Source organism: Neoarius graeffei, chromosome 16 (assembly GCF_027579695.1).
Source record: "Neoarius graeffei isolate fNeoGra1 chromosome 16, fNeoGra1.pri, whole genome shotgun sequence".
NCBI lineage: Eukaryota > Metazoa > Chordata > Actinopteri > Siluriformes > Ariidae > Neoarius > Neoarius graeffei.
Genome location: NC_083584.1, coordinates 71654053 through 71679040, shown reverse-complemented (window position 1 = coordinate 71679040; position 24988 = coordinate 71654053). Strand labels below are relative to the sequence as shown.

Here is a 24988-nt window from a genome sequence, read left to right as displayed (position 1 = left end):
GCAAGGTAAGGTAAGGTGCACAGACTTGGTGTACGTGTTGTGTGTAAGGTGCACAGTCCGGAGGTGTACGTGTTGTGTGTAGGGTGCACAGTCCTGAGGTGTATGTGTTGCGTTTCACATTATGGAGTGAGGTATTGCACATTATAAAGTATTGCACAGAGAGAGTCACATTGTAAAATAAAATATTGCACATTATGAAGTATTGCAGGGGTGGCACGGTGGTGTAGTGGTTAGCGCTGTCGCCTCACAGCAAGAAGGTCTGGGTTCGAGCCCAGTGGCCGGCGAGGGCCTTTCTGTGTGGAGTTTGCATGTTCTCCCCGTGTCCGCGTGGGTTTCCTCCGGGTGCTCCGGTTTCCCCCACAGTCCAAAGACATGCAGGTTAGGTTAACTGGTGACTCTAAATTGAGCGTAGGTGTGAATGTGAGTGTGAATGGTTGTCTGTGTCTATGTGTCAGCCCTGTGATGACCTGGCGACTTGTCCAGGGTGTACCCCGCATTTCGCCCATAGTCAGCTGGGATAGGCTCCAGCTTGCCTGCGACCCTGTAGAACAGGATAAAGCGGCTAGAGATAATGAGATGAGATGAAGTATTGCACTTTAGGTTTAGACTATAAAGTCAGAGCATATCTGAGTTCAGGGCGGTTATGGCTTTTGGAAAGAAGCTGTTTTTGAATCTATTTGTTTTTGTCCTGATGCACCTGTAGCGCCTCCGTGAGGGCAACAGGTCAAACAGATCAAAGCCAGGGTGGGAGCTGTCCTTGATAATGTTCTTAGCTCTGCTAAGGCAGCGGGAGGTGTAAATGTCCATCAGGGAGGGGAGAGGGCAGCCAATAATCTTCTGTGCTGCCTTTACTACTCTCTGGAGCCTCTCCCTGTCTACAGCAGTGCAGCTATAATACAAATCAAAGTAAATTTAGAAATCACTGCTTTCTTTCTTTCTTTTTCTTTGTTACTTCTTTATCGTCCCAACTTTTTTATTATTTGGGGGTTGTACTACAAACCATTAAAACCTGAGAGCCTAATGTTTTGTTTGAATATCCAGAATTTATCAATGACTCTGAGACCAATTTAAAGCATATTTAATGATTATTTTGTCTCCTCAGGTCCCTGATCTATCAGCGGCGTTGGGTCAAACTGGACGCTGATTACCTGCGATACTTTGACAATGACAAGGTGTGTTTAATTTGTCTTTTGAGAAATGTTATCTGATCAGACATATTGAGTTTTAATAGTTTCACTGGATGTTTACATACCATAGAAACAATTATATTTTAATGAAATTTTCAGTATACTGTACCTTAATAAAATACTTACTGATAACTTTAGGAATGCAGTGGTCATGATCAGTTTTGCACTCAAGTCAACATCAATGAATAGATAACTAAAGCAAAATAGACTTCATGTTTCCTGGTCACACAATTGCACTTTTTTTGCACCATTATGAATTTCCTGGTTGTAGACACAGTTATAGAAGCAAGTCATTTATACTTGTGCTGTTTGTTATCATCCAGATGAGGATGGGTTCTGAATCTGGTTCCTTTCAGTGCTTCTTCCTCATGTCAGCTGAGGGAGTTTTTCCTTGCCACCATCGCCTCAGAGTCGCTCATTAGGCATAAATTTGCAAATTTCCTCTTTTAAAATTTATATCCAGAATTTAAATATCTCTGTGAAGCTGCTTTGCTCCAATGTCTGTTGTTAAAAGTACGATACAAAAAACTGCATTGAATTGAATTAAACATATCAGTTAGATCAGTCACATATTCATCATCATGTCGGTTTGAGTATTTTTAATTTAATTTTCATTGTTAAATTGCTTTATGAACAACAACCCTAATGGAGAATATGAAAGTACTACTACTACTAATTAGAATAATAATAATAATAATAATAATTAGAATAATAATACTAATAATACAGTCATTTGAATATACAAAAGTCCTTTTAAATTGAATATTATTTCATTTTTGAAGGAAATTTCTACATTTCAGAAAATGATCTCAATATGTGTGTATGGCGAAATTGGTGTTTTTTTCCAACGGCACTGGTTTAAAACTTAATTGTAAAATGTATCTGGTTTTTCTAGGATGTTTATTCAAAGCGGCTCATACCAACATCCTCCATCACAACAGTGACCAGTGTGGGAGACCAGAAGTTTGAGGTGGTCACTCATAATCGCACCTTCCTGTTTCGGGCTGAGAGTGATTGTAAGTACATTGTGTGTGTGTGTGTTCTTGCATAAGTGTCACATGTCTGTATTACACTCTTAGGAAAGAATGTTTCTTTTAAATGTTCCTAAAAGGTCTTGGAGCCCTTTCTGATAGGGTTCTACCTACATGGTAGCCGCGGGGTCTTAAAAGTCTTAAATGTAATATTCCAAAATTAAGGCCTTAAAAAGTCTTAAATTGCTTTGCCCAAGTCTTAATTTTTTTTAAACAAAGGTCTTAAATTTACTCATACTATTCTACGATGTGAAAACGTGGGTTTTGCGTAACATCAGTGAATTTCTTGGAGTATGCGCAAAGAAAGAAACAATATTGATACATTTTCGCACCAGCGCAGTCGTCGGAGTCCGTGGTGGAGAGGAGACTCCGCGAATCGCAGCATGGGGAAGTGTCGTTTTAATCAGCAGTGGCTTTCAGATGAAAGATATCGTGATTGGGTGAGGGAGGTTCCTGGAAGTGACGTTGAAGCAAGTCGAAAGACCTTCAAGTTGTCCACTATAGGTAATTTCGTTTTAGAGTCTCACATGAAGAGCTCAAAGCACATTGCATCTGCCCTCCACCACCACCAGCCCATCGCTCAGTTCTGCACGGTTCAATCTCCGAATGCACCTGGAGTTGGCACGAGCACCACTGTCGAACGTCAGCAGCATCAGCCAAGCCAGACATCATCGGCAAGGCTAGCAACAACACAAGGGCCGAGCAGTGGCATGATGGGTGTCGGTGGAACCCTGACACTTCGGGCAGAGGTGCTCTGGATTTTAAAAACAATTACGGAACACCACTCGTACAGCTCGAATGAGGGCATAAGCGAACTCTTTAAGGCTGTGTTCCCAGACTTGGAAGTCGCTACAACATTCTCCTGTGGAAAAAACAAAACGTCTTGCATAACAAAATTCGGTCTTGTTCTTTATATAACGAAGGAGTCGGTCAAAGACGTCAACAAGGCAAGTGGTGGATTTCTCTCATTGTGTCTCTTATCTATCCACCTCCACATCTATGTCTTCCCTCCCTCCCTTGTTTACTAGGAGTATTTACATTTCTTTTTATTCTTCAAAATGTAAAATGGTTGAAGCAAGTTGAATGCTGGGAAACTAAGACAAAGAGTTTGTCTGTTTATCATCTCTGGTCATAATTAGTTTAGAGACCGTTCTTTAGGCCTTGAGTTGGGCCCTCAGTTTGGCTTTTTGACTGGTGAGTGCACACCATTGTACCAATGTATTGGTACGCCAATTGCATTTTTGTGCACCTTTAAGAGACTTTCGGCTTACCTCTTTTCTATCGATCTATCTATCTCTATCTCTCTTCCCATCCATCCCCTCGTCTCTTATCTATCTATGCCCCTCTGTATCTCTCTCCCTCCCTCGTTTACAAGGGTACAAAATGTAAAATGGTTGAAGCAAGTGCTGGGAAACTAAGACAAAGAGTTTGTCTGTTTAGAGTGTTGTGAATGTTTTGATATTTTATTTAAAAAAAAAAAGTCTTAAATTTATGGTGGTCAAACCTGGGGCAACCCTGTACCTAGAACCTGTGGAAAAAACCTCCAGTCTGAAGCACTGTTTTACACTAATATTTATTTCCTCCAATATCTGCTCAATCAGCCAGGACCTGCTCAGCTTCTTTATTTCTGAACTGGAGCTGCAGTGCTAATGTAACAGAAACCAAATATCTTTAATGTAAATTGCCACACTATCTCAGACCAGGCCCACTTCCTCAGTGATGTCGTGCACAGATACTGGTGTGGTTTTAGGGCAGTGGTTCGTACCGGTACAGTAAACTGTGCTGTGCAGCTCACTGAAAATAGGCCTCAACTCAGCATGATCGTGGAAAAATAAAAAGGAGCCAGCGGAGTGTGATGTGAGAGATGAGCAGTCTTCCTATTAAGATAGCAGTGACTTTGGAATGTGACTAACCAGCATGCTGTTTGTAAAGTGAGGCAACTTCGAGTTTCGGGTAATTTCTAAATTACATTTAAACTCTATTTGATTTGGTCTGCAGTTTTTGTTTTACTGGTGAAGTTTTCACCGAAACCTGAAAACATTTGAGAAGCACTGGTGTAGGACACAGTGGGACTTCCTATCATCAATAGGCATTAAATAAATTTTGTCTTGCACTAAACTTTTTGATTCAGATGAAATTAAAGTTCCACTTTGAACTTAAATGTGTAAACTGTCCAACGGTCATCTGAGATTAATGATGTCATTAGAAGCAGGATTTATGTGAATAATTTTTGCGTGACATAGATTTACATTACTTGTTAGCTGCATTAGCATCATAATGATGCTAATGAATTCACACAACACCATGTCTTAGCTTATCCATTTCTTCTGTTGTAAAGAGGACACTGTGGATTGTGTTTTGTGGTCAAACTCTTCTTTAACCCTCTGGGGTATTTTCTGGCACTAATGATTTTGTCATGCTCTGATTTTGTCAATTTCAGTAAATCTAAGCAGTATTTTCAAAGTCATATGACTTATTTTTATTCAGCACAAGTTCATCTACAATAATCTCTCTGTAGTATGTATGTCATGATTGTGCTTTTAAAAAAATAACAGATAAATGAAGATGTTGTAAAAAGCAGTGTTGGAATGTGTGGGGAAAAAAACATGACCTTACCCTTTGGGACGAATCGTTTTGGTCACTTGAGGTGATTCTGTTCAGTCTTAGGAATGGATCAAGCACAAAAACTTAAATCTGCTCCATTGATTTGGACAATTAACTGGCCATCAAAAAATGTATCTCCTATTGTTTTGGGCTAAAGGGTTGGCAGTGAGAAGAGTAAAAAATTATATTCCATTCAATGAGAAGAGTGAAAACCCCTCCTACTGTCAACTCTTAATCCCATCATGTCAAGTCCCAATGGGTAAGGTCATGTTTTTCACACATTCCAACACAGTTCTAAAACTGCTTTTTACAACATCTTCATTTATCTGTTGTTTGACTCTATTTTGGTATTTGACTCTATTCAGTGTGTCTTGAAATTAACTCTTGTACTATTTTACTCAGTTCAGAGCCACAATCTACTCTGTTACACAAATTACTCTGCAATTTTGCTCCCACTCCAACTCCAAATTTTACTCTCTAAACTCAAAAGAGAGCAAAATTAACTATTTTTGAGGAAAATACTTTCAACTCTGGAAAAAAATTGGTCAGTCATTTTTCCTGTGTATGCACTACAGCGCATGCATATCAACCGATCTGCTCATCAGAAATAGAAGAAATATTTACACTTACTCGAGTTGCTCTTCAGCTGGATTGAGTCGAAGTTCAAAATGACACCGTTCATCATCAGTGTTCTCAAGATTGAATTGAATTGCTGTTCTGAATCATGAGTTGAATCATGAATAGATTCGCTGTCCTGAAATTGAATTGCTATCCTGAATCATATGAAGCGCATAAAATCCACATGCCCTCTCCAAATACCCTGAACTATGGCTGACAGATTTTATCTTGTTTACGGTTTGCGTTCCCACCACGAAAGAGAGACTAATTGAAACTGAAAGAGTGAAAGTGATTATCATGCCGTTACCATGGGATTATTATGAATGCGTAAGTGGGCGCTCAATGCTCTGACTCCGGTGTGACTGAGTAAGGTGAAAAGTTTTATGTTTTCATCTAATTTAGGTAATTTAAAAAATATATGATTTGGCAGTGGGCACACAGGAAAGTGTAAAGTATAAAGATGTCTGTGAAGATTCTCAGTCGTTCAGGTCATAGTAACTGTGGGTGGTAAAAGAGAGCAACTGGACTTGCTTGAAGATTCTTGAAGACGTTTCACCTCTCATCCAATTATCTAGCCTTCTTGGATTGTGATGTACACATTAGACAAGACAGAAGCCTTAGCATCGAGGTCTACCGGAAACCCACACACACAGACCAGTACCTACTCTTCGACTCTCACCACCCACTGGAACACAAATTGGGGGTCATTAGGACCTTGCAACACAGGGCTCAGAACATCCCTACAACAGTAGAGGGAAAAGAGAAGGAGCAGAATCACATCAAGAAAGCACTTCAGAACTGCAGGTATCCCAACTGGTCTTTCTTCAAGAGCAGATAAAGGAACATAACGGACAAGGAGGATAACAGGAACAAATGCAAGAACATTGTCATTCCCTACATTTCTGGTCTATCTGAGAAACTCAGGAGGATCTTCTACAAACACGACATTCCGGTACATTTCAGACCCAGTAACACCCTGAAGCAGAAACTGGTCCACCCTAAGGACAGAATAGCCAGACACAAACAGGACAACATAGTGTATGCAACACTGGCGGCTCGTTAATAGGGGCGATTTGGGCGACGCACTCCCAAACAGGGAGGCAGATTTTTTTTTTTTAATCTACTCCTACTACCATGGCAACAGTAATGTCATTGTCCAATCAGGCTAAGGTCGTGCCTGGTGTAGCCACGCCCTTTTGGGGCGATTTCTGTCAGGTTCAGATTTGCCCCAAAATCTCCCATTGACAGTAATGGTACGTATGTTTTTTTCGAAAATCATGCTCCCAATGCATTTTCTATTAGGTTTTATGTGCTCGCACAAGCAGCGTGCTTACGTCATACGCCTGTTGCGCCGCGCAAGTGTTGCCAGATTGGGCGGTTTTAAGTGCATTTTGGCGGGTTTTGAACATAATTTTGGGCTGGAAAACGCAACTTGCGCGGGAAATGTGTGAACATTCTATGAAGAAGATGGCGGCGAGTGTTGAGTGCAACAATACGATAGCGTCTCTGAAAGAATCTGTGGTTGGTAGAAGAGAGCAACTGGACTTGCTTGAAAAGTCTTGAAGACGTTTCGCCTCTCGTCCGAAAGGCATCATCAGTTCTGTCTGTCTAATAGGGAGTATCAAGTATTTATCCTCTCATGGATCATAATAGAATCCAAATCAGAATGCTGATGGCTGCATTGAAGGTGGCTGATAGATGTCATAGACACCCACCTCTGTTCAGTGATGGTCGTTCCAGGCTGACAAAATTGAACGATCCTCTCTGGCTAAGATGTCTGCCAGTTTTCTGGAAGTCCTCTCATACTCCCGCACTAGTCGAAGGGAACTCATCCCAAAGTGTGTAGAAACATATCTGTGAAGATACTCAGTCGTCCAGGTACATAGTAATCTGTGGTTGGTAGAAGAGAGCAACTGGACTTGCTTGAAAAGTCTTGAAGACGTTTCGCCTCTCGTCCGAAAGGCGAGAGGCGAAACGTCTTCAAGACTTTTCAAGCAAGTCCAGTTGCTCTCTCCTACCAACCACAGATTACTATGTACCTGGACGACTGAGTATCTTCACAGATATGTCTCTGAAAGAAGTTCTCTTTAGTCGTCGTACCAATGAGGAGAAAACGGCAATCAAACAGCTAGGACCTCCTAGACCGAATTTAAACATCAAGCAAGTGTCTACGAAGGGGGAGAAGAAGACCTACTCAAGAGGTTTTAACAAGAACTGGTACCACCGGAAAACTTGGCTAGCTGGCTGTGATGTAGTCAATGCTCTTTTTTGCTACCCTTGCGTTCTCTTCCACCCTGGAAGTAGCACAGCAGACGGTACAGTGATATCTGATATTTGAATTTACTAGGCAAAAGTTGTTTTTGTGTGTTACCAATGGCAGTTTAACATTGCCATGCTTGGAATATTTCAGTAGCCTCAAGTTCTCTCTGACTTGGTGTAAATTAAGCATATTTTCAGTTTTTATATATTGTACAGTACATGTGTTCATTGGAGCCAGCAGAACCTTACCTTTTTTCCAACTTGTTAAGCCAAGTTGCACTGACTACAAAACCTTGTGTAACCTTGTGTGTATATAGCTAAATAACTAAAGCCTTTTGTGTTCATTGACATGCTTGTAATACTTTAAATTTCCTTTTAAGGCATGGCTTTCTGGAGGAATTCTTGGGAAAAAAACTGCAGAATTTATTTAGAATTATTATTTGTTGTTAAAATGGTGCAATTCCATATAAAAAACACATAATTAAGCTGCACATGTTTGTTTGATGGTTATGCTTTTCTTCATCTTTTTCAAAACTTAAATAAACACTTGTTTTGGATTTATATCCTGCCACTTTAATTGCATTCTTTAGAATTGAAGAAATTAGAATATGTTTATAATTAAGAATTTGTGTCTACTTATTATAGAATACTGGAATAATATGAGAAAATAAATGAGTAATGTAATATTAATTGATTGTGATGCCAAATGTTTTGCTTTGAAGGCTTCACAATGAATCTTCCTTAGTTTTAGCCTGGCAAGCCAGACTAAATGTGAATATTTGCCACTCGTAGGCAAAAATATTTTTGGCCGCTAGGCGGGTGGGTCTAGTTTACTAGGCTACCTTAGTTTGCCACCTTTAACTTGTTTAGTGTTGCCACCTAGTGGAGAGAAGAGATATTGTCTATATTGATATCTGAATTTACCAGGCAAAAACAAGTTCGGCCAATTGATTTGCTACCTAGGTCAATTTACTTCAGTCCTGTGGACATTTACGGTCCGTGTAGACATAAGGGGGGAAAATTGCCCCCCCTGAAAAAAAATTCAGGAGCCGCCACTGGTATGCAATTCAGTGCAGTGAGGAATGCACGGACTCGTATATTGGGGAAACTAAACAACCGCTTCACAGGCATATGGCTCAACACAGGAGAGCCAGTTCCTCAGGCCAGGACTCTGCTGTCTACCTTCATCTTAACAACAAAGGACACTCATTTCAGGATTGCAACGTACGCATTTTAGCCAGAGAGGATCATTGGTATGAGCGAGGAGTTAAAGAAGCCATTTTTGTCAACCTGGAACGGCCATTGCTGAACAGAGGTGGGGGTCTAAGACATCATTTATCAGCCACCTACAATGCAGTCCTTGGCACACTTCCCAGACAACTGAATGCACACCAAAACCCAGCTGTTTTCAGTGACTCACAAGAGGACAGAGAGAACCAGCATTCCATTGATCACCTTAACGTAGGGCTGCACGATTATGGAAAAAATTATAATCACGATTATCTTGATCAAAATTGTAATCACGATTATTAATCACGATTATTCTTGATGTTAGGGAAATCACTTAAATTTTATCTCACTATATTCAAACAAACAATATGAACAGCTTTCAGTGCAGAATGAAATTTAAAAGAGAAGTTCTGATTTCCAAATGACAAATTTAAATTTATCCAAGAAATTACCAAAGGATGAAGGAACTGAAAACTCAATTGCAACAATTACATAGCATTATACTGAGGCCTACAAGTTTTTAGCTAGAAAGACCAGCCTGTCAACATGCTCTGGCTTTAAACATGAGCGAAGGCAGGTCACAGCATTGCCTCCAGTGCTAAATAGTCTGTTGTTCTGACATAGTTAGCTTTTCTCTCTCACCTCAATCTGTTACCTACTCTCACGCCATTATAGGGCGAACCGACGCATGTAAGGTTTCATTACTCCGCCTAAATAAGCAAGCAAGCCAAGTCACTTGGCTTGCTTGCTTATTTAGGCGGAGTAATGAAACCTTACATGCGTCGGTTCGCCCCCTAATGGTTTGGCGGAGTACTGGTCAAAAAGTGCTTTATCAGATATGCAGCAGAGCTCGCATTTTAAATGGAAATAAATCGCAATTTTCATTTAATTTAATCGTGGCAGCCAAAATCGCGATTTTCAATTACATTCGATTAATTGTGCAGCCCTACCTTAACAGGCAATCCATTGATCACCCTAACGACTCTCAAGGCCGTTCACATCCAGCCCCCAGTGACCCACACCAACAGGATGACTCAACGACACCTTAGATGAGCTTTTCATCCATGAGAGGATAAATACCTGATACTCCCTACTAGTCAGACAGAACTGAAGAAGCCTTTCGGATGAGAGGTGAAACGTCTTCAAGAATCTTCAAGCAAGTCCAGTTGCTCTCTTTTACCACCCACAGTTGTAAAGTATAAAGTTTGTCAATATGTTTATTGTGCTTGTATGATAAAAACTCACAAATATATTTATTTAAATATATGGCCTCCTCATTCTAAACCTGCTGAGCTTCACCAGTGAAGCTCTCGACCCCAGAGGGTTAATCTGAGTTGGTGTTAAGAAGCACATGGACACTTTTTTGAAATAGCTTTTGGAGAATCTTTCCCCAATGCTGTTTCTCAAAAAGCAATTAAATTTTCTGAGGCATTTTACTTATTACTGTACTCTGTGTGTGTGTGTCAGTGGAGAGGAATGATTGGGTGATGGTGCTACAGGACATCATCAGTTCATCTCGCCTGAAGCCGAGCTCTGAGTTGACCCTTAACCTCTATGCGACCGCAGAGATGAAAGGTTACCTGGAGGTTCGGGGCCTGCGCTCTAAACTCTACACCACAGTGTGTGGAGACAAAGTGTTCCTTTACAAAAATGCTGAGGTAATTAATAGTAACAATAATGGTGTATTTGTTTTTTGTAGTTTCATACATGTGATTTCATCAAATTAAATATGTATTCTACACACATTTACATACAGTGCTCAGCGTAAATGAGTACACCCCCTTTGAAAAGTAACATTTTAAACAATATCTCAAGGAACACAAGCAATTTTCAAAATGTTGACAAGGCAAAGTTTGATATAACATCTGTTTAACTTATAACAGTAAAAAGTAAGGTTAATAATATAACTTTGATTACACGTTTTTCAGTTTTACTCAAATTAGGGTGGTGCAAAAATGAGTATACCCCACAACAAAAATTACTACATCTAGTACTTTGTATGGCCTCCATGATTTTTAATGACAGCACCAAGTCTTCTAGGCATGGAATGAACAAGTTGGCGACATTTTGCAACATCAATCTTTTTCCATTCTTCAACAACGACCTCTTTTAGTGACTGGATGCTGGATGGAGAGTGATGCTCAACTTGTCTCTTCAGAATTCCCCATAGGTGTTCGATTGGGTTCAGATCAGGAGACATACTTGGCCACTGAATCACTTTCACCCTGTTCTTCTTCAGAAATCCAACAGTGGCCTTAGATGTGTGTTTAGTCATGTTGGAAAAGTGCACGACGACCAAGGGCACGGAGTGATGGTAGCATCTTCTCTTTCAGTATAGAGCAATACGTCTGTGAATTCATGATACCATCAATGAAATGCAGCTCCCCGACACCAGCAGCACTCATGCAGCTCCACATAAGGACACTGCCACCACCATGTTTCACTGTAGGCACCAGGCATTTTTCTTTGTATTCCTCACCTTTGCGACACCATACAGTTTTGAAGCCATCAGTTCCAAAAACATTTATCTTGGTCTCATTGCTCCAGAGTATAGAGTCCCAGTAGTCTTCATCTTTGTCAGCATGGGCCCTGGCAAACTCTAGGCGGGCTTTTTTGTGCCTGGGCTTTAGGAGAGGGTTCTTTCATGGACGGCATCCATGCATGCCATTCCTCTGCAGTGTACACCATATTGTCACAAGAAACAGTCACCCCAGTTTGGCTTTCTACTTTCTTTAGATAACTGCAGTGAACTCGCATGCTGATTTTCTTCAACGCTTCTCATCAGAAGACGCTCCTGTCGAGGTGTTAACTTCCGTGTACGACCTGGACGTCTCTGTGAGATGGTTGCAGTTCCATCTTTCTTAAATTTTTGTACCACTTTTGCTACAGTATTCTGACTGATAAGTAAAGCTTTGCTGATCTTCTTGTAGCCTTCACCTTTGTGGTGTCAAGAAATTATTTTCTTTGGGGAATTCTGTAGAGACAAGTTGAGCATCACTCTCCATCCAGCATCCAGTCACTAAAAGAGGTCATTATTGAAGAATGGAAAAAGATTGATGTTGCAAAATGTCAACAACTTGTTCATTCCATGCCTAGAAGACTTGGTGCTGTCATTAACAATCATGGAGGCCATACAAAGTACTAGATGTAGTAGTTTTTGTTGTGGGGTGTACTCATTTTTGCACCACCCTAATTTGAGTAAAACTGAAAAACGTGTAATCTAAGTTATATTATTAACCTTACTTTCCCGTTATAAGTTAAACAGATGTTATATCAAACTTTGCCTTGTCAACATTTTGGAAATTGTTTGTGTTCATTGAGATATTGTTTAAAATGTTACTTTTCAAAGGGGGTGTACTTATTTACGCTGAGCACTGTACATATCATATGCATGTTTGTATGTGTGTGGGGGGGTTTCAGTGTTGTGGAAACAGTACCAATTTTCTTAAGCCTCTAATTGCCACATTTCAGAAATCTGCTGTGTGTGTGTGTGTGTGTGTGTGTGTGTGCGCGCGCACACGCTAAATACACTCTTTTTTGTTGTTCAGGACTATAAGTTGGGTATCGGGATCACAGCTATAGATATGAATGTGGGGAATGTGAAAGACATGGACAGAAGAGCTTTTGACCTGACCACACCTTACCGCGTATTCAGGTTTGTCACCCCTCTCTCTCTCACTGTCTGTTTTTCTTCATCTCTGTGTCTCTTGCACAGTGTCTCTTTTTTGAATGTGTCCCATGAAAGTAAAAAATTGGTGGTGATGTTGGTCAGTGATGGAGGTTATTTGAGGGTGGTCAGTCAGTGAAGGAGGTTAGTTGAGCATGGTCAGTGAAGGTCAGTGGTTGAGGGAGGTCATTGAGGGAGAACAGTGGTTGATGAGGTCAGTGATTGATGGAGGTCAGTGATGGAGATCATTGAGGGAGGTCACTGATGGAGATCACTGAGGGAGGTCAGTGATTGATGGGGGTCAGTGATGGAGATCACTGAAGGAGGTCAGTGATTGATGGGGGTCAGTGATGGAGAGCACTGAGGGAGGTCATGATTGATGGGGGTCAGTGATGGAGACTATTGAGGGAGCTCACTGATGGAGATCACTGAGGGAGGTCAGTGATTGATAGGGGTCAGTGATGGAGAGCACTGAGGGAGGTCATGATTGATGGGGGTCAGTGATGGAGACTATTGAGGGAGCTCACTGATGGAGATCACTGAGGGAGGTCATGATTGATGGGGGTCAGTGATGGAGATCACTGAAGGAGGTCAGTGATTGATGGGGGTCAGTGATGGAGACTATTGAGGGAGGTCACTGATGGAGATCACTGAGGGAGGTCAGTGATGGAGGGAGGTCAGTGATGGATGGGGGTCAGTGATGGAGATTATTTGAGGGAGGTCACTGATGGAGATCACTAAGGGAGGTCACTGGGGGGTTAGTGATCGGGGTCAGCAATGGAGATCATTGAGGGTGGTCAGTGATTGATGGGGTCAGTGATGGAGATCACTGGGGGGGTCAGTGATTGATGGGGGTCAGTGATGGAGATCACGGAGGGAGGTCAGTGATGGGGATTACTGATTAGGGTCAGTGATGAAGGTCAGTGATGGAGATCATTGAGGGAGGTCAATAGTGGTGATCAGTGATGGTGGTTGATGATGATGATGATGATGATGATGATGATGATGATGATGATGATCAGTGATTATGATGGTCTCTCTGTGTGTAGTTTTGTGGCAGAAACTGATCAGCTCAAGGACCAGTGGATGGAGGCAATGAGGAACTCCATTGCTGAAGCTCTGTCTAACTATGAGGTAGCAGAGAAGATATGGGCGGAACCAGCCAATCAGGATTGTGCTGACTGTTGCGCCACCAAACCAGAGTGGGCAGCTATTAATCTGGGGGTTGTCTTCTGCAAGCGCTGTGCAGGTAAACGTAAATAACTTGAATAAACACCAACAAGTAATGGCTCTGAATAAGCTACAAACTACTTATATGGTTTTTATACTTACTGTTACACTTACTGTTTACACTTTAACGCCATCAAAATATCTCCAGCATAATTACACCAACCTGTAGTGCAGACCTGGGCATTTTACGGCCCGCTGGCCGCATCCGGCCCTTTGGTTCATTCTGACCGGCCCACGTAAGGTTAATTAGAAATTACAAAATAAACGTATTTTCTAATTTTACCTCATGCATGGACTGAATGTGCATTGCTTTTATTTTGAAGTTGTGTTCAACAAAAACGCAATGCGCGCGACATGAACATGACATGAAATCCCACGAAACCTAATCCCGCGATAACTGCTTCCGTAATTTGTCCAGACTAACCACAAATTTGTATGTCATCCTTCAAACGGTCCAGCCAATCACATAGTGTGACGTCACCAGCAGGCGCCGGAGCCCGAGCCGATCTGTAGATCTGATTCCTACACCGAATGGACTGATGATCATCTGTCAGCTGTGCTTCGCATCTCCACCTCAGACATTCAACCTGACTCTGATGCACTCATTAAAGACCAACAGAGACTAGATTTCTCTCAATGAACAAATAAAAAACTGAAAAACACCAAATGAGGTGATTAGACTACAAATGTGGGCATCATTATTATAATATGATGTATCTTGCTTGATATTTGGAGTAGAAAGACAATATTGTGATGTCTTTATTGTGTTTTGGGGTGAATGTGACTGAAAAAAAATGGTACAAACGTTCACATTTTGTTAACCATTGTTTTGGGAAATTTGATTGAATAAAGGGCGGCACGGTGGTGTAGTGGTTAGTGCTGTTGCCTCACAGCAAGAAGGTCTGGGCTCGATCCCCGTGGCCAGCGAGGGCCTTTCTGTGCGGAGTTTGCATGTTCTCCCCGTGTCCGCGTGGGTTTCCTCCGGGTGCTCCGGTTTCCCCCACAGTCCAAAGACATGCAGGTTAGGTTAACTGGTGACTCTAAATTGAGCGTAGGTGTGAATGTGAGTGTGAATGGTTGTCTGTGTCTATGTGTCAGCCCTGTGATGACCTGGCGACTTGTCCAGGGTGTACCCCGCCTTTTGCCCGTAGTCAGCTGGGATAGGCTCCAGCTTGCCTGCGACCCTGTAGGACAGGATAAAGCGGCTAGAGATAATGGATGGATGGATAATTACACCAGCAATTTCCAATAGAGGATGTGCAGTCATGTGACCCGTCCGTGTATACTCCGCCATATTGGACGGCTTCAGGATTGTTTACCTTGCGCGAGCGTAATGGATCATGGGAGTAATCCCCAAGAAAATTCGGAAAACACCCCATCTACATCGCGCGATAACTTGTCTAAGTTTGTTCAGCATCTTGAAGGTGACGTGAGGCAGCGTTACGTGGAAAAGTGTTCCAGGTTGGGGATTGCAGATCCGTACAACTTGCCGCAATCCTTGTTCAGGGAAATTCGGAGCTGCGGTGCCGGCGATTTGCCCGATCTGGCCTACCACGACATTTACAATTTTCTTGTTAATCGTGAATCGTGTTAAACTGGCAAAGCCCTCAAAGCTTACAAGAGCCTGGAAGCTTATAAATATTTTCTTGCGGGATGGGTATCCCAACTATACCTCTGGAAGGTTCCGAAGAAGAATGTGTACTTGATAACCTCACGGGTAAGTGGCATTAAGACGTTTATCATAAAGAGACTATGCAGGACGTTTTATCTTAAGAATGTTCGAAATCTAAACTCAGTTCCAGATATGAGAAGAAAACAGTAAATCAGAAAGCTGCGCACATTTGCGCAGCTTCCGTGAAAACATGCGCAGCTTTCTGATTTACTGTTTTCTTCTCATACTTCCTATGTTTCATGGACTGTAATGGCATTTGCTTATTTAGTAATTTTAATACAGAATTTACTCTGAAATTATTCAGACACTCCAACGCCGCCCCTAAAAAAAAAATCGGATTTGCACGATTCAGCCGTGAAAAAGTCGGCATCCGCTGTTTGCATCCCTGTTTAAACTCATAGGTTAACCGACTTTAACCGGCTAATGAGGCTCGGTGGTCGGTCAAGATTTTTTTTAGTTTTCGCCATCCCTACTATGGATTGGCCTTTCAAAGGCATATATGAGCCAAAAAGATAAAACACTGTCATAGACTAGGCCAGGGTAGTAGGGCTAGGCATAGCCATTTTAAACGTTAGAGATCAAGCGGACTGACGGCCACAAACACTGTTCTGTCTAGTTTCTAAGTATGCAGTTATGATTCAATCCGAAAATCAACTTAACAGATGTACTAGGAGTATTGAATTAGAAGATTACACCTACCTGATATGAAGTGTTCACTACAAATTCGGCTGGTAGAACTGGGGTACCAGTTTTCTCTTCGCACAGCGGACACCCATTTTGCGCGTCTCTCCTCGTCTGCGGGGAATCTATAAAATGACAGGCCCTCCTTTTGGCCCTGGCTATTGGTACAACCAAATGCTGAACAAGATATAACCATTCTCGAAAGATCTACTCCCACACACTTGATAATGAGAACGGGTTTGTCTAAGTTCTATGCGCAGCCATGCCGTCCAAGATGGCAGATAAACAAATATCACGTGACCTCGTGACGTCACATGCACGCTCTCTATGGACCCTTTTCATGTGACGTCACGACAAACGCGGCCGCCATTTTGGACATGTACTACCAGTAGTTTACCACAGCCAGCATTGAGGAACGGCAGCAAAGAAAGTGTTTATTTTCAGCAAGACTTCCATCATGCCACTATGTTGTTGTGCACCTGGATGTAGTAACCATCAACAAACAAGGCAAGGGTTATCATTTTATCGGATCCCGGTAGATGCTGACCAACGGAGAAGATGGATAGTGGCATACCAGCGCTTGTGTAGTGACCACTTTGTTGGAGGTAAGATGAATAAAATTAGCCAGAAAAGGCATTACATTGCTGTTAACATTCCATTCTAGTTTACTGTAATTATGATCTGGCAGCTATTTACACCGGATCCAGTGTAAATAGCCGCCGGAGCCAACGTCCGAGGTTCCGGAGCGCGCTCGCTCGCGGCCGGCCGGAGCCGGCGGCCGCGGAGCCGGCGCGCGCTCGCTCGCGGCCCGGCTGGACGTTGGCTCCGGCAGCTATTTACACTGGATCCGGTGTAAATAGCTGCCAGATCATAATTACAGTAAACTAGTAAATACAGTTTTCTGCATCTCGCTCCTTTTTCTTTTATGTTTGTCGCCTTCCTCGCATTCAAACCGATTTGAGCCGAAGTCCACTACATGTCCAAAATGGCGGTCGCGTTTACGAAGGTCACGTGACTGAAAAGGGTCCATACAGCCACGGTAACTACCAAAAAATTACAGGCAAACAAAGGTAGTGGTAAACTGGATCTTTGTTACACCTTGCCGACCAGTGTTTTAAAAAAGTGCACTTGTGAAAAAAGCACCTCATTCACTGACGCATGCTAGAGAGCTTTTATTGGGGGGGGGGGGGGGGGGGGGTTTGTATTTCTCTGCCTGTTAAGTTGGTCTTATTAGCAATGTTAGTGCCTTTGCTTCTTTTAAAACCCATGTGCTTGCTGTTGAACAACAATAAGAAAAATCAAGTTGGCAAACTGTTAAACTATTATTTATTTAAATTGTTATTAACACCCATTAAAACACCCTAAATATAGACCTACAGTTGTAGCTCAGTGATGAAAGTTCTGTGTTGGTGACTCTTAACTTTAAGTTGAGAAGTTCTGGATTGTACGATATGATTGTCTTCCAATTTAATAAATGCTTTCAAATTTATAAAAATCCTCTTCAACACAAACTATCATGTATCTTAAAGTAAATTCAAAGGACTTTGTTTGAATTGTAAAACGCAACCAAATTAAAACTACTAACATTTTACCAGCCTTTTGCTTTATCAGTTATAGACTGTAAATTGTCAGGCTAAAAATGAGACTGTGGTGATTGATGTTTCTTTTTTCTCTGTTCTAGGAGAACACCGCAGTCTTGGTCCGAGCATATCAAAAGTACGAAGCCTCAAAATGGACAGAAAGGTGTGGACTGATGATTTAATCCAGGTATGCTCTTTTTTTATGTTCTTCTTATTTTAAAATCTCGGTTTTCTGTTGGTATTACAGATATCTTCAGTGATTTTTATAACAATACCTCCAGTGTTTCTCACAGTGAAAACATTAAAGCCTGTTTGTACTGGTTTTATTTTTCTTTATGAAATGACTTTTTTTTTTATATTTTAAATAAACGTCATGTGCTACTCCATACTGCTGGAAAGCTGTTAGAAATCTCTGCTAGTGAAATATACAGCTTTTGCTTTGTATTAGCTATCATAACCTTACAATACCCAATAAATTTCAGTGAAACTGTATTAGCTTAAACATAACTACAATACTTAAGAAATTCTAATAAACTTAAACGAGCATAAACTTAGCAGCAATACCTAACAAACTCTAACACATCTGTCCTAGCTAAATCTTAGCTACAATACCTAAAAAAACTCCTACAAAACTTTAAGTATAAAGCTTACAATTCTGAACAAGCAACAAACAAAATCACACACGTGAACTTGGCTAGAGCACCCAACAAAATTGCACAAATCCTATCACCCTATCACCCAACAAACTCCAACACAACTGTACTAATTAAAACTTATCTACAACTCCACATAAAATCCAACAGAATCATACTAGCTTGAACTTGGCTACAACACTCAGTAAACTCCAGTGAAACTGCATTAGCCAAAAATGTTCTTATAGTGCACAATAAACTCAAGACAGCGCAAACTTAAACAGCTACTGTACACTAAACACCAAACAGACTTCAGCAAAGCCACACTAGCTTAAACTGAAATAAATTGAAATAATACTGTACTAGCACAAACATACAGTAACTACAACACCCAGCAAAACTGTACTAGCATGACTAGCATTTGGTTAGTCCATTGAATAAACTCCAGTGAAAGTGCAGTATCTTAAATATATCTAGAACACCAAATAAATTTCAACAAATCTGCACTAGTCTAAACTTAGCTACAATACCTAATATACGTCACCAAAACTGTACTAGATTAACCTTAACTAGATCACCAAATAAATTTCAACAAAATAGCTCTTGCTAGTAAAATATACAGATTTTGCTTTGTATTAGGTATCATAGCCTTACAGTACCCAATAAATTTCAGTGAAACCGTATTAGCTTAAACATACCCAATAAACAGACACAACTGCACTTGCATGAATTTGGCTAGAACACCCAACAAAACTGCACAAGCTAAAACTTTTCTACACCACACAAAAAACTCCCAACAAAACTGCACTCAATTAAACTTGGAACAACACCAAATAAATTTCAACAAAACTCTGCTAGCTAAAATGTAGTTCCAATGTCTAAGAATTTCTAACAAAAGCACATTAGCTAAAACTTGGCTACAACACCTAAGAAATTCTAACAGCACTAGCTTAAACTTGGCGACAACACAAAATAAATTTCAGCAAAGCCACAGTAGCTTCAACTTTTAGCTACAATACCAGGTACATTTCAGTAAAGCCACACTAGCTTAAACTTAACTACAGCACCCCACACCTCCACAGCAAAACACCCAATAAACAGAACTAAAACTGCACTTGCATGAACTTGGGTAACATTTGTTGTTAATATTTGATAGTGTTGTTAGCTAGCTAGTATTTTTCTTTTGTCTAATTTTCTCATTTAATCTTGGCATCAGCTGTTTCTGGAGGTGGGCAACGAGAGAGCCAATCAATTTTGGGCAGCTAACATTCCACCCAGCGAGGCCTTGACTCCGCTCAGCAGCAGTGACGAGCGCCGGCGTTTTATCACGGCTAAATACCGCGAGGGCAAATACCGACGCTACCACCCACTGTTCGGCAACCAAAAAGAGCTTGACAATGTAAGAGCAGCAGCTGATCCCACACAGCTACACACAAACACACCAGTGTGCACAGTCTCACACACACACACACACACACACACACACCAACACGTAAATACAATCACACACTGGTACATCCATCAGGACACAGAATCGCACACCAGTACACACAATTACAGGCGTCAGTGGTTAGCACTGTTGCCACACAGCAAGAAGATTCTGGGTTCAAGCCCGGTGGCTGACAGGGGCCTTTCTGTGTGGAGTTTGGATGTTCTCCCTGTGTCTGCGTGGGTTTCCTCTGTGTGCTCCGGTTTCCCCCACAGTCCAAAGACATGCAGGTTAGGTTAACTGGCTAGTCTAAAGTGCCCATAGGTGTGAATGTGTGTGTGAGGGTGTAGAAAGGAACTGGCCACCCTTCTGCTGTAATTCTGGCCAAGTCAACCAAAATATGGTTCGCCTCAAGCCCGGATCGGGTTCGGCAGTGACGATGACGACATAAGTACACACAGTCACACACATTGGTGAACACAATCACACACACCAGTATACACAATCACACACCAGTACAAGTCAAGGCAATTTTATTTGTATAGCACTTTTAACAATAGACATTGTCACAAAGCAGCTTTAAAGACAAATATAAATTTTAAACATATGAATTTAGCCCTAATGAGCAAGCTTGAGGCGACGGTGACAAGAAAAAATTCCCTTGGACGACATGAGGAAGAAACCTTGAGAGGAACCAGACTCAAAGAGGAACCCATCCTCATTTGGGTGATAAGATGGCCTACAATCCCAATTCCAAAAAAGTTGGGATACTGTAAAACAAATAAAAATAGAATGTGAAGATTTGCAAATAATGGAAACCCTATATTTCAGTGAAAATAGTACAAAGACAACATATCAAATGTTGAAACCGAGAAATTTTATTGACACTGCATTAAAAGCAGACACATGTCTGTAGTGGAAATCACTGTATGGGTTCAGGAACACTTCAGAAAACCATCATCTGTGAAAACAGTTCATTACTGCATCCACAAATACAAGTTAAAACACTGCCAGCTTCTCTGTGCCAGAGCTCTTTTATGATGGACTGAGGTGAAGTGTTTCCATTGTTCTGAGGTCTGATGAATCAAAAGTAGAAATTCTTTTTAGAAATCAGGGACATCACGTCCTCCAGGCTAAAGAAGAGCGGGACCATCCGGCTTGTCATCAGCGCACAGTTTAAAAGCCAGCATCTGTGATGGTATGAGGGTGCATTAGTGCACATGACATGGGTAGCTTGTACATCTGGGAGGGCGTCATTAATGCTGAATGATGTATACAAGTTTCAGAGCAATAGGCTGCCATCCAGGCAATCTTTTTCAGGGAAGGCCTTCCTTCTTTCAGCAAGACAATGCCAAGCCACTTTTTTGCACATATTAAAACTGCATGATTCCATAGTAAGAGTCCAGGTGCTAAACTGGCCTGCCTGCAGTCCAGACCTGTCTCCTATTTAAAACATTTGGCGCATTATGAAGCGCAAAATACAACAAAGGAGACCCTGAACTGTTGAGCAACTGAAATTGTATTTCAGGCAAGAATGGGACAATGTTGCTCTTTCGAAACTGTGGCAGCTGGTCTCCTCACTTCCCAAACAATTACAGAGTGTTGTTAAAAGTAGAGGTGATGCAACACAGTCAGTGCGTTTACATGCACATAGAGAAAATCGAATTTCTGCCGTAGCTCGACTGAAATCGAAGTTCTAAATGCCATGGAAACACCTTAGCTCGGCTGAAATCGAACCGAACTGGATTTCTCGTAATCGAGCTACGCGACCTAGATTATGCGATTGTAGCCGAGCTACAATCATGTAAACCCTATCGAGCTACGTAGTCGAGCTACTTACTTCAGCACTGCCCCTTCCGGAAGTGACGAGTGACGAGACCACAAGCGGGAAACACAACAGCCTCGGTCGGCATGACAACAGTAGTAGTAGCGAGCAGCAGAAGAGGTCAGGAGGAACAAGGAGAACGAACGAACACGGAACTGATAACTTTGTTTATACTCTTGAATAGCTCTTCTTCATGACGACAACCGGAAGTGTACCAACACGATGGGGCGTGTAGCGCCACCTGTGGCTCGGGTGCACAATGCACCTCACACAATAGCTCGATTTCCTTGTGTGCATGTAGGATTGGATTTCTCTGGCACCCCTGCTGGGACCCTTAGCTCGATTACCGACAGTAGCTCGATTTGGATGTGCATGTAAACGCACTGAGTGGTAAACACACCCCTGACCCAACTTTTTTTTAAAATGTGTTGCTGACATCAAATTCAAAATGAGCATATTTTCAATGAAATATAGGGTTTCCGTGATTTTGCAAATGATTGCATTCTCTTTTTATTTCCAGTTTACACAGTGTCCCAACGTTTTTGGAATTGGAGTTGTAAATAACTTGCTTACATACATGTGTCCTATGTAGTCAAAAAGTGCAATGATGTCACCAGGAAAGTCATTATAGTTAAGTCTATGTTATTGAAGTTATCAACTGTTCACTGATTGAGACTTGAGTGCAAAACTGTTCCATAACTGTGGGGCTTTGTAAGAAAAGGCTTTGCCCCTTGCTGTAGCCCTCACTATTTGAGGTACGAGCAAGTAGCCTGCAACTTTTGACCTAAGTAGACATGGCGGGTCATAAAAGACCAGAAGTTCACTCGGGTACTGTGGCGCGAGACTATTCAGTGCTTTAAAGGTCAATAGTACTTTGTCATTATCAGTGCAAAATTTGATTAGGAGCCAATCCAGTGTGGATAAGCTAGGGATTATGTGGCCATATCTTCTAGTTCTAGTAAGGACTCTTGCTGCTGCATTTTGGGCTAACTGAAGCTTGTTTATGCCCTTTTTGGAACTTATTGGATCTGCAGGAATGGCTGAAGTGCTCTTGAGCAAGGTACCTAACCCCCAGCTGCTCTCCAGGCTGATCTGGGTATGTTGTATGTCACTCTGGATAAAAGCATCTGCTAAATGTCTGTAATGTAACGTAAAAACTACCCCAGTTATCTATAAAGCCCACATTGTTTCTAGAGCACCACCTGGACAACCAGCAGTTCAGTGACCATAACCTGCTGTAAGCTACATCCCCATGCCACACTGGGATGGGGCCAGAGCATACTACAGCACTAGACATCACCTTCCCTAATTTAAACACCTCTACAAAGTTACTCTTAGTAACCCAGGCTGAAGAAGACATGTATAGTTAGCTCCTACATGAATAACTAACTTTTTGAAAACTTATGCTTGGCTATGACCCAAAGATTACCTGCTGTGGCCTGGCTCCTGGTATATACCTAACTAAAGCTGCTGGCGCCCTTAAAGGCAAGCTGATTTCACATGCTGTGGATAGTCTGTAATAACCAGAGCCAGTGGGTGCTTCACTGAGGAGAGCAAACCTGTTCGACCCGTAAGGAGAGGAGTGGTGCTCTTGTAGGCGAGCCTTAGCATTAGCTTTTGCTCTGTGATTATGGTGCTGAGTTGTCATCCATTTGCCTTGCCCCAGTACACATGGTTATGCATCACTACACACTGTCACATACATTAGTGTACACCCAGGCTATTCAATTGGCGGTCCCCGAGGCAATTTGTACTGGCCCTTTAAGTAGTATTAAAAAAAAACCCCATCCAGACCCATGCGCTGCTCTTGCGTCTCCACTCTTCTAACTATGGTCCTGTTCTTGCTAGAACGTCAGCACGTTAGTTAGACAAAATGTCTCTTTCTACTTTAAATAAGCGAAAAGTTGATGCAGAAAACAGGCAATTCAACGGTGAATGGACAGAGAAGGACCCTTTCTGTGTGAATGTTGACAGAGAGTTTGCATTGAAAGCAAAGGAGCTGGTAACGTCATTAAATGAAACGTCTTTACAATTTAAACTCACTGACATTCAGTCATCAGATGACCTGCGACAGTCATTACAGCTGGCAGGTTCTGAAAAGTTTTGGGCTCATGACGTCAGCCACGAGAAATTCCCTCATTCAGGGGGTCTTGCTCTTTTTATGCTCAGTATTTGACCTTCTCACACATGAATGCCATTAAAACTAATAATTGCACATCCCTCACTGCCCGCAATCAGCACCACTGTATGCATATTGCCCTGACCACATGCACCTGACTTAACTGCTCTTGCTAAATTTCCAAAAAAAACCAAGTAATTTCTTTCATTGGATGGCAAATGTTGGCTGATTTTTGAAATATCTGATGCAATTTCAATCGAATTACTTTGCCTTGATAAAACACTGCACTGATATGATGTCATATAATTCCCCAGAGGAAAACATCGCTTCTTACAACAGCCTTATCTTTGTCTTGCAGAAACAAATCAGCTCTTACATTAAGCTCAAGCTCTCTCGTTTCTTTTCTGTTCTTTTCTCTCCTAAAGGGGTTTTAGGAGAAACAAGTCAGAATTCAGTAACATCTGGCCAGTGTTTCATAACATTACTACTTAATTTAAAATCCTAAGAAATAGTCTGTTGTCAGCTCATTTAAGTCCAGTTTAAGTTGATCTTGGGATGGCACGGTGGTGTAGTGGTTAGCGCTGTCACCTCACAGCAAGAAGGTTCTGGGTTCGAGCCCAGCGGCCTTTCTGTGCGGAGTTTGCATGTTCTCCCCGTGTCCGCGTGGGTTTCCTCCGGGTGCTCCGGTTTCCCCCACAGTCCAAAGACATGCAGGTTAGGTTAACTGGTGACTCTAAATTGAGCGTAGGTGTGAATGTGAGTGTGAATGGTTGTCTGTGTCTATGTGTCAGCCCTGTGATGACCTGGCGACTTGTCCAGGGTGTACCCCGCCTTTCGCCCGTAGTCAGCTGGGATAGGCTCCAGCTTGCCTGCACAGGATAAGCAGCTACGGATAATGGATGGATGGATGGATGGAAGTTCAACTTAAGATTTTAAAATACTCTTCTGCTATTCTTTTGCTCCTAAAGGGATTTTAGGAGAAACAGATCAGAATTCAGTAAGATCTTATTTATTTCTGTGAGACAAAGACAAGACTGTTGTAAGCAGTAATGTTTTCCTCTGGGTCATTCCATACTGTCTTTGTGTTGGTACGGTTGTGTGTAATTAAGTCTTAGTTTAAATGAGTGAAATTCTGAATGCGATCTGACTCACCTGGACTGGTTTCCTAATACGCCATTTGAATGTAGAAAGGCTTGGCCCTTTGTCTTAAAACAATCCAATGCA

At 41.7% G+C, this 24988-nt stretch overlaps 1 protein-coding gene across 1 annotated transcript in view; it reads left to right on the top strand.

Annotated features, from left to right (window-relative positions):
- The window catches only part of LOC132900994 (arf-GAP with Rho-GAP domain, ANK repeat and PH domain-containing protein 1), a 245194-nt gene that overhangs the window by 139574 nt on the left and 80632 nt on the right, over positions 1-24988 (top strand). Inside the window, 7 exon segments of the mRNA XM_060943417.1 lie at positions 1103-1172; positions 2083-2203; positions 10397-10587; positions 12478-12584; positions 13646-13845; positions 17861-17946; positions 19608-19790. Of these exon segments, the coding sequence (XP_060799400.1) occupies positions 1103-1172; positions 2083-2203; positions 10397-10587; positions 12478-12584; positions 13646-13845; positions 17861-17946; positions 19608-19790 (958 nt within the window).